The sequence below is a fragment of the Canis aureus genome, chromosome 6 (genome assembly GCF_053574225.1).
Source record: "Canis aureus isolate CA01 chromosome 6, VMU_Caureus_v.1.0, whole genome shotgun sequence".
Taxonomy (NCBI): Eukaryota; Metazoa; Chordata; class Mammalia; order Carnivora; family Canidae; genus Canis; species Canis aureus.
This window is the reverse complement of record NC_135616.1, coordinates 49,212,253-49,227,174: the sequence shown is the minus strand read 5'-3', so window position 1 is coordinate 49,227,174 and position 14,922 is coordinate 49,212,253. Positions and strand designations below refer to the sequence as shown.

Here is a 14,922-nt window from a genome sequence, read left to right as displayed (position 1 = left end):
GGTGTCCCAGAGTTTCACTATATCTGTATCTTGGGGTAAATACTCAGTATTGCAATAGCTGGGTCGTAGGGTAGCTCTATTTTTAACTTTTTGAGGAACCTCCATACTGTTTTCCAGAGTGACTGTACCAGTTTGCATTCCCACCAACAGTGCAAGAGGGTTCCCCTTTCTCTACATCCTCTCCAACATTTGCTGTTTCCTGTCTTGTTAATTTTCACCATTCTAACCGGTGTGAGGTGGTATCTCATTGTGGTTTTGATTTGGATTTCTCTGATGGCAAATGATGCAGAGTATTTTCTCATGTACTTGTTGGCCATGTCTTTGTCTTCTTTGGTGAAATTTCTCTTCATGTCTTCTGCCCATTTCATGATTGGATTTTTTGTTTCTTGGTGTTGAGTTTAAAAAGTTCTTTATAGATCTTGGATACTAGCCCTTTATCTGATATGTCATTTGCAAATATCTTCTCCCATTCTGTAGGTTGTCTTTTAGTTTTGTTGACTGTTTCTGTTGCTGTGCAGAAGCTTTTTTATCCTGATTAAGTCCCAATAGTTCATTTTTACTTTTGTTTCCTTTGCCTTTATTGATGTGTATCTTGCAAGAAGTTACTGTGCCACCTAACTCTTAAAAAAAAAAAAAAAAAAAAAAAAAACACCTCTCCCTGACCTCTCCTCCAGAAGTCAGCTTGTGGACATTCTTCTTTTGTGCTCTCTCCTTTGTGCTCCAGCATGAGCCCCAATAAAGCCTTGCCTGAAACTCTGGTTTGGCCTCTGATCAATTCTATTGTTTAGAGAGTCCAGGGACCCAATGTGGTATGGCATAGAGTGGCATTTAGTTCCCTTTATCATCCATAAAGCAGCACTGTCAACCCAGGGTAGCTTGCTTTCTAGAGTCATCAGAAATGGTTTAGTAGAGCATAAGTATAAAGGACTTTGCAATTAGTAATTTATGTGTACTAAATAATTTAGAGAATAACTCTATAGTATTGCCAGAAAGTCACTATGTTCTCAAGACATTGGGGAGCTTTTTCCTTCTCTTGTGTATTTAATTATTATTAAGATTTACTTAGCCATCTTCATTTGTCTTGTCGCTGTCTCTTGAGGTGTGTGTGTGTGTGTGTGTGTGTGTGTGTGTGTGTGTGTGTATCTAAGCCCTAGGGAAATTTACTGAGTCGGTGGAGTCAGCTTCTAGTCCTTGATCTTCTTGTACCAGCACTCAACTAGGTTGAGTCTATGTCAAAGTATCTAAAGTTCAAAAAACAAAAATAAAGCCAACAAATTTGATTACTTTATCAGATTGTAAGAAGGTGGATTTCCAATCCACCCCCCACCCTAACCCCGCCCCTGATGTTTGAGTATTGAATGTGCTTGGGCTTGAAGATAGCAGACTAATTTTCTGCTTTGGTAGAACTTATTTCTTTTAAAAGAATGAGAGAAAAAAAAAAAAGAATGAGAGATTATAGGGACTAAAAGCCTTTATAAGGTATAATTTGGTGTGGACCTATAGTTCTTAAAACAACCCTTGCTTTATCTGTATTTTTAATTTAATATTCTTTTAGGATATCACTCTGTTCACTCATTTGCCAAAAGATGAGCATGGTCATTATTCTTTTTTTTTTTTTTTTTTTTTTAAAGATTTTACTTATTTATTCATGAGAGACACAGAGAGGTAGAGACACAGGCAGAGGGAGAAGCAAGCTCCATGCAGGGAGCCCAATGTGGGACTGGATCCCAGGACTCCAAGATCACATTCTGAGCTGAAGGCAGATGCTCAACCACTGAGCCACCCAGGCATCCTCAAGCATGGTTATTATTAAAGGTCATCTTGTTACTTGTTTTCAAGTGGTATAATGATAGTATCCGTCGAGCTGACTTCTGGATGGTAACTATGATAAATAAATGAAGTGGTATTTACCCCCCTAAAATTCTGGGGCAAAGCCATAATAAACTGAAGGAAAAAAGTAAGATTATTATGCAATTTAAATTCTAGGAACAGGTTCTAAAACTTTCAAGTAGCTTGGGATATTTGCATTAAACATATTCCTTTTATACCTTTGGATCTTTTGTTGTATTATTTCAGATAGAAAATTTATTTTCAAATTCAAATCCTCAGAAGATTTCCTGATCTGCTATCTAATCCCCTGTCAAAAGAAGCTTCATTTGGGGTACCTAGCTGATTCTGTTGGTAAATGTGTTACTATTGATCTTGGGATCATGAGTTTGAGCCCCACATTGGACATAGAGCTTACTTAAAAGCAAATAAATAAAATTTAAAAATGAGCAGCTTTCGGGTCATCTGAGGCCTCTATTGGTTAACTGTCTGCCTTTGCCTTGGATCACCATCTCAGGTGATCCTGATCAGGGTCCTGGGATCTAGCCCTGCATGGGGAATCCCTGCTCAGCCAGGAGTCTACTTCTCCCTCTCCTCTACTCTCCACTTGTGCTCTCTCTCTGGCTCTATGTCTCAAATAAATAAAGTCTTTTAAAAAAATGAGCAGTTTTTTTTAAAGCTTCTTGTGAGAAACTAGTCTTTGCCAGTTAATCCTATTACCTGAAAACTTGTATTTCAAAACAATAAGAAACAGAACATAGCTGTTTTTCAGATAAAATCTTTAGTTTCTATAAATCTATCACATTCTATTCTATACAGTAGTCCTTGGCTAAACTGCTTAATATTTAAACAAAAAAATAATGTGAAGGGAATTTAAGTTCTCATGATTAGACTCAAATTCAAAGTATGGTAGTCTGGGGCGCCTGGGTGGCTCAGTGGTTGAGCGTCCTCCTTTGGCGTGATCCTAGAGTCCTGGGATTGAGTCCTGTATCGGGCTTGCTGCAGGCAGCCTGCTTCTCCCTCTGCCTGTGTCTCTGCCTCTTTCTCTGTATGTCTCATGAATAAATGAATAAAATCTTTAAAAAAAGAAAAAAGTATGGTAGTCTACTGACATTTCTTAATGCATAGGAATATTCTATTTAGCTATTTTGGAACATCTCCATGAGTTCTAAACTAAAGACAAGACTACAAATAAAAAGCATCCAAGTTTTTCATAAAGAAGAATAGATTTGTGTTTTTCAATGTCTATAAACTCTTCTATCGTATATTGAAAATTCAGGAAAAACTCTCCTACAAAGAAATTTAGTAGGAAGGATAAAAGGAGATACTTTGGGAGAAGAGAAGCCTGAAGCCATTTTTGTGTCAAAAAGAAAACTCAGCAGAAGAATAAAACCCTTTTATTTTTGTCCCAGCACTTAATAATTCTATTGTATTTTTCCCTTAAAAAAAGCCATAAACAATGATTGTAATAGTAAATAAGTACTTTTTTCCCTTTAAATTTCTTATAACATTAGGTTCACATTACTTCCAAATTTAACTTGGTTGATTTCTGAATAAGACATACCACTTTAAAATGAAGTTCTTGTATTCTAGAGAGTATTACAAACAGCCAAGAAACAAGAGAGGAAAACTGTATTGTTTTAAAGCATACTTGAATAAATAAATGCTTTGCAGATCACTAATAGCCAATAACATTATTTGGAAGGTTTAGAGGTGATCTGGTTTGCATTTAAACATATTTACACTTTAAAATGCCTTCATGAATTAAGTCAAGCTTTACGGCAAACAGATGCTAAGAAATATGAAAATATATAGAAGTTTTCTATATTAAAATTACCATAATCTAAGAGATTAATTTCACCAGATTTTGAATCACTGCTTGGCATTATTTTTTCCAGAGAGCACAGTCAGATGAACTTGAAAAAATCGAGAAGCATGGCCGGTCCTCCAAAGACAAGGAAAATGCCAAGTCTCTGGACAAACCTGAACAGTAAGCACACCTTGAAAGCTTGTGAGGGTGGCCAGGCTATGGACAGCCTGTTTCCATATGGAAAATATAGTGTCTTCATAATTGTTCTGATAGGAGAATAGACATCTGTTTATATGAATTATATTTTTCCTCTTAACTTGGCTTTATTTCCTTAGGTTCCTTTATGAACTGTCACTAATCCCCAACTTTTCAGAGCGAGTCTTTTGTATCCTGTTCCAGTCCACATTTTCAGAAAGTATTTGCTCAATTCGTCGTAAACTGGAATTGCTACAGAAATTGTGTGAGGTGGGTTCTGGTCTGTAGAATGCTGACAGTTGAGTTCTGATGTTGAATTGTGTTCAGTCGTGTTTATATTTTAAAAACTTTTTTTATTGTATTCTCTAAGTATGCATAAATTTTCAGGAGAGCAGTTCCACAGAAGAGAAGGTACCACAATGGCTTCCAGATCAAAGCAAATGATGATTGGTGCACACTGTCACAGGGTGCTATCGCTGGAGTATGCTGGTTGGGCTCCTACCTCCAGGGATTTCTGTTCCCTCTGCTTTTGCCAAAATGGTCTGATCCTGTCCTACCTCAGACTCCAGATTCGATGTGATTTGAAGGCATTTCATTTACTTTCCCTCAGTTTTGGAAGGGGTCTTCAACAAACTGTTAATGATTCTATCCAAATAGTTTAGGAACAGCTGTATGACTCAACAGCAGATAAATATTCTTCCAAAAATAAAGAATAAATGCTTGGCAGAAATTACCAATATTACCATTTAAAACAATTTGTCAAAAATCAATTGTACCATTCGTTCTCGTTGTGGTAAATCATTTTGAAAACTAGTAAGATGTTATTAAAGACACATTTTCAGAGGAAAGAAGACATGCAAATTGCAGCTGAGCTTTGTGTTTTGGAAGAAGTGAGTGTGAACTTTTCAGGGATAAATCTAAATTTGGAATTAATCTTTATAGCCGTGTTTTGGTTTCCCACAGCTTGTGCCAAAAGTTTCTATTGCTCCAGAGTTAGGTACAATTAGGGTGATGGCAATGACATTATTTTGTAGTAGTTCTCCTATTACAACCTTATTTGTTTTCTGTGCAATTATATCATAGAAATAGCCTAGAATGGTATCTCTCAGTTTACAAATGTATATCTGAATGTTGTAGGTGGCAACTTCTTAAAATTAACTTTGGAAACACTGCTCTTAAAATACCCTAATAATAAGCACTGATACATTTTGATTGTCACCCAAAATTATTAGTGTAATATCTGCCACTGATTTAAGATAATTCAAAGAAAACTTTGTCTGAGAGAGAAAATGTTCTTTATGCTGTTTTGCAGACATTAAAAAATGGTCCAGGGGTTATGCAGATTCTGGGTTTGGTTCTTGCTTTTGGCAACTACATGAATGGTGGAAACAAGACTCGAGGACAGGCGGATGGCTTTGGATTAGACATTCTTCCGAAGCTGAAAGATGTCAAAAGCAGTGTAAGTATTTTGTATGAATGAATGTAGGCAATTTGAGGATTAGATGTTTTGTTTAGTAATAAGCTTGACTCTAAACCTGTTGCAATAAATGTTTCTTTATGTTCCGAATTCTTTATCTTCTGAGTCAGATAAAAGTATATGGCCATCAAAAGTTTATGGTTTTGTGAATAATAATACTTTCTAAAATGAGTAATTGTGAATCCTATGACTAATGAATAATTGAGTAGAGAACTTTTAAATAGAATGAAAAATAATGATTTTTATCATTACCATGTCTGCTAATATTTATCGCTTTGGACTCTGAGGACTACTTTTCATAAATTAGACATTCTTCTTCTCTTCTATGTTAAATAATGGAGGCGAACAGGCTTGTGCTTTTAAAACAAAGCAAAGATGGGTGAAAATAGATTGTAAATAAAATGTAAAAGATGATCCTGCTTTTCTACATATCATTCTCCCCTTTATACTGATATGTGTGAGAATGTCTAAGCCTTTTTGCAGGACTAATTAATTTTTGATCTGCTTCTATACTTGTATTTGTTTAAAATTAACATCTCAGATTATGAGAGTGTCAGTAAAAATAGAAGATTAAGGAAACAACTATGATGTTTAGAGTTAATGTCTGAGACTGTAAACTTAGAAAATAGTAGAATTCTGTTTCTCTGATAGAAGAATCTCCACACAGAACTGTTTGATAAAGGAAATTAGGGTCATGTTTTTAAAATAGTAAATTTAAGTAAACAACTGACTCATAGAAATGGAAATACTAGAATTGTTTTTCCTAGATAATGAATATAGTTCACCCTTGAATGATGCAGAGGCACTGACCTCCTGCTCAGTTGAAGATCCACACATAACTTTTGACTCTCCCAAAGCTTAACTACCAATAGCCTACTGTTGTTGATGAGAAGTCTTACGATAACGTTACTTGACACCTATTTCTTGTTACATGTAATGTATACAGTATTCTTACAATAGAGTAAGCTAGGGAAAAGAAAATGTTATTAACAAGATCAAAAGGAAGAGAAAATATATTCCCAGTACTGTACTGTATTTGTTGAAAAAACCTATGTGTAAGAGGACTCACACAATTCAAACTCATGTTATTCAAGGGTCAACTATAATCTCCCACATAAGAAAGACATACTTCTTTTTGTTTTTTCTATTGGCCCACAAATAATTTGCTCATTCATTCATACTTCTACTCATACATCCATTTACCATTCTTTCATTGAGTTCTGTGATATGCAACACACTGCTCTTCCAAAATTCAATAAAGCTATCATCCTGTTTTGCAACACCAGCAGCATATAATTTTCGTGATTTTTAAAATTCAGATCCTATCATATTTGTATGTCACAAGTTTTCACAGGAACCTCCAATTTGTCAACCTAATAAATCATATTTATCCAAAAGCAAAAGCTCTCTTTGAAGCACTTGAATGTGGCTCATAGTTCTTCTTCTTCAAAGCACTATGAATGTGGTTCATAGTAAGAATGATGGCTGGTTTGAAACAAGTAACATTTGCAAATAACACTGGAATATAAATATCATCAACACAATATTTAACTTACAAAAGTGGATCTGAAATAGATTCTGTAATCATAATTATATATGAATAAGGGATTATTTGGTTTTTTATGTTTGATATATCTTATTCAATCCCCCAATAAGTTAAATTTTATTAATTTAAATAACTAAGGAGAAATCTAGATAAAATTACATAAAAAATCAAGAAGCAAGATTTTATTTTATAATTTCACTTGCAGTCTCACAATATATAAAGTCTTCCTGATTTGGTTCTTTCTCTATAAAACAAATATAACTATATCTATTTCTTAGTAGTATTTGTAGGCCTACATGGACAGAGCTGTTATTTAGATGACTTAGAATTTTCACTCAGCATGCGTATCAGCACACATTTAATAAATGCTTTGTTAATTGATTCATATACTGTTAACCATTGCATTGATATATGTTAGGAAAGAGAAAGGTAAGTTGCTTAAATTATTTACAAGCAAAGTCTCTTTCTAATAAATACACTGCTTTTATTATTGTAATATATTACTGCATAATATATTATTATTATAAATTACTATGAGGGAAGTCTCTAAAAGGTGAATTCATATCAAATTAAATTATAAAAGGATATTGCTTTTTATAAATAGAGGGAAAATGATGTTTAGGCTGAACACTTTAGGAGATGTAGTTTGTGTCATAAGGTTTTTAAAAATATATATATATATTTGTCTTCCCACATTCAAATTATCTAGCAGTAATTTCAAGTGATGCAAAAAAGAGAAATAATTAAAACTTAATACCTCTAAGTATGCCAGAAAAAGAGTGAAAAACTATTCCTTGAAAACTATTAGAATAGAAACAATTCTACATGTTTTTCTATAGTAGTAAATACATTGCATTATTTATAGTAGTGAGGATATTAATTTCTCAATCTCAGTTGCTGACTAGCAATTTATAATATGCATATTTGCATTTTTAAAACTCCTGCTTAGGGGCACCTGGGTGGCTTAGTGATTGAGTGTCTATGTCTGGCTCAAGTCGTGATCCTGGGGTCCTGGGATCGAATTCCACATCAGGCTCCCTGCGGGAAGCTTGCTTCTCCCTCTGCTTATGTCTCTACCTCCCTCTGTGTGTCTCTTATGAATAAGTAAATTTTTAAAATTTTAGAAAAAGTAAAGTTCCTGCTTTTTAAAAAATTTTTTAAAAAATTATTATTATTTTTTTTTAAGTTCCTGCTTACTTAAAATAATACTTAACTTTATTTTCCTAATCTATATACTAATAAGCCTTTGTCAAACTTACTGTTGGAGTGATACCTGCTGGTCCAGAAATGGTATAGAAATGCTGGCAATATTTAGTCATTTCAGCTAAAATAATAGTTATACCTTTTAATAATAAAACATGACAGTTAACGAACTAATTTTCTGACTGAGGAGGGTAAAAACAGGAAAGTATTCACAGCTGAGACTCCACCCTTGAACAGCTGTGCTTCCACTTGGAGCTTAGATTAGAACATTGGGAAAAACAAGATCTTCTGTGCCATTAAACTCCTTAGATGCAGTGGCTGAAGTACTTTGAAACATGGACTTTCCCATTTTATTCTAAATGTTTCCATTTATATATTGATTTACTGGTATTTATTTTATTTGACATTGTATATTTAATATTTCAAAAAATATATTTTTACTTACTTTGGTCTTTCTGCCTAGGACAATAGCAGAAGCCTTTTATCATATATTGTTTCCTATTATCTTCGAAATTTTGATGAGGTAAGACATTTTTTACATATAGTTGATTTTGTTATTCTTTGTTGTTGAGTGATTGGCAGTGTTTGTTGTTGTTTCACCATTAGCATTGTTGTGTTATTCTTATTTATATTGATGCTGATTTGTTTTAAAATTATGTGTTTCTTGCTAATTAGGATGCTGGAAAAGAACAGTGTGTTTTTCCACTGCCAGAACCCCAGGACCTTTTTCAGGCCTCACAGATGAAGTTTGAAGATTTTCAAAAAGATCTCAGAAAACTCAAGAAGGACTTGAAAGGTAACTCATAATCTTAAAGAATCATGTTTTGTACTACTTATGTTTTTTTAATGAGAAAAACACAGACTTTTCAGTATTTTTCAAGAACGTAAATCTTTAATAGCTTTGTAAAACTACAGTTTTTTTTAGTGTGGCAAAAGAAAAATGACCTCATTCATTTGTTGTTTAAAAAGTTATATGTATTAGACATTTAGCTATTGAGTAGTATATTGGTTATTTGAATAGCAATCCCTTTCATCAGAAGCAAATTTGATCATCTTGTTTTCACTTTAAGCCAAGCATTTGTACATTTATCATGTTATTGTTAAAAGAGAAATAGTTCCTCCTATACTCCCTTGGTATTCTTTGCACAAGATGTTGTGGCTTATGAACTTTCCTGGGAACAAAAAAATATTCTTCTTTCACATATTTGGTAACATTTTATTTTTAGTAGAGAAACCTTGTATCAAATCATTTTGAACTGAGTCTGGAATTTTTCAGGTTTCTAAATTAAAAGTAAATTTAAAGGGCACCTGGGTAACTCAGTCGGTTAAGAGTCCAACTCTTGACTTCATCTCAGATCATAATCTCAAGGTTGTGAGATCAAGTCCCAGGTCAGGCTCTGCACTCAGCAGGGAACCTGCTTGAGATTCTCTCTCTGCCTCTGCCCCTTTACCTATCTCTTTCCCTTTCTCTCTCTCTTAAAAAAAAAAAAGTAACATTTAAAGTAAAAGCTCTCCAAATTGGAAAGGAAGAAGAAAAACTCACTATTTGCAAAGGATAATATTTTGTATATAGAAAACCTTAGGAAAAAAGAAAAAAGAAAAGAAAACCTTAGAGACTGCACCAGAAACTATTAGAACCAATAAGTTAAGTTTCAGGGTACAAAATCAATAAACAAAAATCTATTGCATTTTTATATACCAACAACAGACTGTTCAAAAGAGAAATTAAGGATTTGATCTCATTTACAATTTCATCAAAAAAAAATACCTAGGAATAAACTTAACCAAGGAAAGACAAGATGTGTACAGTAGAACCTATAAGACATTGGTGAAAGAAATTGAAAAATGTACAGATAAATGGAAAGCTATTCCATACTTATTGTTTGGAAGACTTAATTTTGTTAAAAATGTCTGTATTACCCAAAGCAATCTACAGATTCCATGCAGTGCCTTTTGAAATTTAAATGCCATTTTTCACAGAATTAGAACAAATCCTAAATTTTGTATAGGAACCACAAAAGATCCCAAATAGCCAAAGGAATTTTGAGAAAGATGAATAAAACTGGAGATATTACACTCCCTGACTTCAAGCTATATTACAAAGCTATAGTAATTAGAAGAGTATAATATTGGCATAAAAACAGACACATTGGTCAACTGAATAGAATAGAAAGCCCAGAAATAAGCCCATACATATACAGTCCATTTAGGACAAAAGAGGCAAGAATATACACTGAGGAAAGTATGGTCTCTTCAATAAATGGAGTTTGGGAGAACTGGACATCTAAATGCAAAAAAATGAAACTGGACAGTATCTTATATCATATTCAAAAATTCACTCAAAATAGGCTAAAGACCTGAATGTAAGACCAGAAACCATAAAACTTGTAGAAGAAAATATCAAGCTCCTTGGTATCAGTCTTCGTGATATTTTTTTGTATCTAACTCCAAAGGCAGTGGCAACAGAAGCCAAATAAACAAATGGGACTATATCAAACTAAAAAGCTTCTGCACAGCAAAGGAAACTGTTAACAATAGGACAAATCAACTTACTGAATGGGAGAGAAGATATTTGCAAATGATAAATCCAATAAGGGGTTAGCCACGAAAATATATAAAGAACTCCTACAACTTAAAAACAAAAACACAAACATTCCAATTAAAAAATGGGCAGAGGATCTGAATAGACATTTTTCCAAAGAAGACATACCAATGGCCAAGAGGCACATGAAAAGATACTCAGCATCACTAATTATCAGGGAAATGCCAATTAAAACTATAATGAGCTATCATTTCACACCTATTGGAATGGCTATTATCAAAAGGACAAGAAACCGCAAATGTTGGCAAGGATGTAGAGAAACAGGAATCTGCTCACTCCGTTGGTGGGATTATGAATTGGTGCAGCTACTGTGAAAAACAGTATGGAGGTTTCCAAAAATTAAAAAATAGAACTGTCATCAAATCCAGCAGTGTTACTTCTGGATATTTATCTGAAGAAAATGAAAACACTAATTTGCAAAGCTATATGCAGCCCTCTTGTTCATTGCAGCATTATTTACTATGGCCAAGATATGGAAGCAACAGAAGAGTCCATCAAGAAATGTATTGATAAAGATGTTTTATTTATGTGTGTATGTATATAGTGTGTGTACATGCACACAGGAGTATTACTCAGCCATAAAGAAGGATGAAATCTTATTTGCAACAACATGAATGGACCTTGAGTGTGTTTTGTTCAGTGAAATAAGTCTCACAGAAAAAGACAAATACTATATGATTTAACTTATGTGTAGAATCTAAAAAACAAAGTAGGAAAACAAAACAAAGCTCATAGATACAAAAAACAAATTGGTAGTTGCTAGAGGGGAGGGGTTTGGATGGTGGGCAAAATGAGTGAAGGGGATCATGAGGTACAAATTTCCAATTATGACATAAATATGTCATGGGGGTGTAACATAAAGTGTAGTGAATTTAGTTAGTAATACTGTATTACAAATTTGAAAAATGGTTAGAAAGGAAATCTTACGAATTCCCATCCCAGTTAGGGTGCCTGGGTGGCACAGTGGGTTAAGTGCTTGGCTCTTAGTTTTGACTCAGGTTGGAATTTCAGAGTCATGAGATCAAGCTCTGTGTTAGCCTCTGGACTCTGTGTGGAGTCTGTTTAGGATCTATCTTCCTCTGCCCTTCCCCGCCTCTCTCTCTCTCTCTCTGTCTCTATCTAATAAATAAATCTTGAAAGAACTCACATCACAATGAAAAAAATTAACTATATGTGGGACTGATGTTAACTAGACTTATTGTGGTGTTCATTTCACAATGTATAGAAATGTTGAGTCATTATATTGTACACCTAAAACTAAAATAATCTTGTATGTCAATTATACTTTAGTGATAATTTTTAAGATAAAGAGAGTTATAGTGAAAAAAGGTAACATTTCCAGGGAGTCAAATAGTTTATAATTTTTTTTAGTTTTATATGTAAAATCTCTTTATTCCCTTTATGATCATGAGGGTTCTTGTTGCAGAATTGAGAGTGCCTCTGCTGTTTGTTTCAGCTCACTCTTGCTAAGTGTGTTAAGCACAGACAGGGAATAAATAGATTTATGTGAGATTTTCTTTTCTTTTTTCTTTTTTTTTAAATGTGAGATTTTCATTTGAGGTTGTATTACTAGATGAGAAGAAGTGACTTGGTTACCTCTTTCCATAAATCAAATATGATATCACTTTTTAAGAGATTGAATCCTAGTTTTGAAATAGTCATCCAAAGATTTTGATCTGTAAGGAAATTTATGAAGTTGTTAAATTCTTATCACAGATGCTTATATAAACTTAAATCAACAGAGCAACATTATATAGTTTGCTTATATTTTCTAAACACTCTACAACATTTATTTATAGCCCTGATGCATGTTAGGCATTTGCTTGTGCTACGCATAAGAAAAGTTATAATCATCACTGCCAAGGAGGGGTGAAATTCTGTCCTGTAGATGTTCTCACTTAGAACCTCAAATATGGGTGCTCATTAACTGAGCCCAAGAATGACTGCCTTGTAAACAACCCAACATTTCATGTATAGTATTGTATTATACTTCAAAATTTGCCAGGTATCTTGGTTTCCTTAAGAAATTCTGTATTCTCTCTCTCTCTCTCCTCTCTCTCTGTCTCTTTAATGTGATGCTACGGGGAATTTCTGGAATATCTGCAAAATACTTTTCACTTTGATTAACAATTTGGTCTTGCAGAGAATTCTGTAGTTTGCAGGTGATTTAACAAATGATAGGAATGGTAATCTTATTACCAGGGGATTCCTGTTTGCTTTGGATTCCTGTACATCACTTTGGAATGTTACCACATTTGTTTTTTATCTACATAGTTTTTTACTATAGTTATTAAATATACATATAGCCCTGAAAATGCCACGTTCTCACAAGTCTCTTTGAGCTAAAACAAAGAAATTAGCATATACCAGATAGTGGTTTTGAAAAGGACAAGTTACCAGTGCCACTGAGTACTGTTTCCTCTTGCACATCTGTCTTGTGATAAACTACACAGATTAAGCATTGAGGGGACATCTTGGCAATTTTTAGTACCTCAGAGGGGTGAGAAGGTGATGATTTTAAGCCCTACCATTTATACTTTTTGTTGGGATATGACTAATTTCTCTAAAAAGCCTCTTCCCTAAACTAGGACCGATAGCATTTGCTCACCCAGTATATTTCCTCATTTGTGTGTGATTGTTAAAATTTGCTGCTCTAGAAATGGAACATTTCATGACCAAATGAAGATAAGAACTGCTGGGATAAGATAAATTTAAAGGTAATTCACAGTCTTCTCTGAAAGAAGGGTTGGCAAGCAGTTCTCTAATTTATTTGACCACAGAGTACATTTTTCAGAGTATCTGGTAGTTTCTCTAGTTGGTGGAACACATTTTAAGAAATGCAAGCCTGGTACCATGTTAGTAACAGAAGCATGGCATTTGCCTCAGAGGAGCTCACAGTGAAAGTGGGGAAATGAAACTATAGTTTAAGAACTAATGTAATTATGTATTACTATTCTTGTAAAATGATATTAGCTTGAAGAACTCTTTACAAGGCTGTCAGACTCTGAGGCATCCATTAAATACTGACAAAAATCATAATTTAATCATACCTATTATGTTTTGCTTTTCTAGAATTTGAGTTTTTCCATTTAAAAAAACATTTCGTGATACAAAGAAGGAAATCTTATGAGCTGAAATTTAAATTCAATTTCTGGGAAAGTTTTAGCATATGAATACAGCATTTTATATCAACAAAGCATAAAACAAAATTGCCTTGTGTCCCTTTTGGAATGCGATGGGTATAAATAGATATATACATTAATTTTACTGAATAGGAGTCAAATGGGAGAATATTGGGTTGTATTATTTTTGATATAATTTAAAGTAATGTCTACTTTGATAAATAGCCTATTAAAAATGACTCCTCCTAAGTGATCAAATTAGATAATTCATTTAGGAAGAGTCAAATAGCCTGTTCAGTTTTTTTTTTTTTTTTTTGCAGAAGCAAGTTGTTTCAAGATGGTTTAGAAAATGAGAGATGATGTGTATAGGGAATTTATCCCACTACTTCCCACATTGTAAATGTCCAATAAATATTGGCTACTCATAATAAAGAAAAAATAAATGGTGTGATTAGTTTGATAAAAAATAAACTATAACCATTAAATTACTTGTCTTCTGCCTCTATCACTTCTTTTTTTTCTGCTTACAGATGTCATTTTTATTTCTAAGGAAATACTGGGAATGATGTGTTATGGCTTAGGCATTTTAATAAAACAACTGAATCTCGTCTTAGCATTTGATAAGAACATCCACTAAGTTTAGTTTCTATACTTGTTTCCCAAGATTTCCACAGCTCCTCAGGGTGCTCCCCTGGCTTTCTTAGCTCAGTGACATGTAGTTTGTTAAGCAACCTGATCTGCTTTTGATCCTTCTGGCTGTCAGCAGCTTTTCTTGATGCAGTCCTGCCAAATGACGACTTCTATTCCAGTGCCTTTCTCAGCTAGAAATTGTAGCACTTGCCACATGACTTAAATCAACTCAACATGTACGGGGCATTGGGTAATTAAATTACCGGAACTGGGCAAGAATGTTCTCATGCAAATTATTTCTGTATCCTCCACTCCTACCCCTGCTTTCAATAATCAACTTGAAAATGTTTGAAATTCATAAACTATATCTTCAAATTGAAGTCATGTCTGTGCTCAGAGATATACAGGAAAATTCAGCCTTCAAAATTGCTAACATAGACATATTTGTGCATAGCAATTTTATTTACAGTTGTAAATTTCTAATGATTTTTGTTTGACAGATAAATGATA

General features: G+C 33.7%; 1 protein-coding gene across 2 annotated transcripts in view; it reads left to right on the top strand.

The window, feature by feature from the left end:
- FMN2 (formin 2) overlaps nt 1-14,922 on the top strand; it is a 378,878-nt gene that overhangs the window by 238,194 nt on the left and 125,762 nt on the right. For both annotated transcript variants that reach the window (XM_077901499.1, XM_077901498.1), the window contains 5 exons: nt 3,726-3,817; nt 3,973-4,102; nt 5,145-5,291; nt 8,522-8,581; nt 8,734-8,854. In XM_077901499.1, the coding sequence (XP_077757625.1) occupies nt 3,726-3,817; nt 3,973-4,102; nt 5,145-5,291; nt 8,522-8,581; nt 8,734-8,854 (550 nt within the window). The remainder of the gene's footprint in view (nt 1-3,725; nt 3,818-3,972; nt 4,103-5,144; nt 5,292-8,521; nt 8,582-8,733; nt 8,855-14,922) is intronic.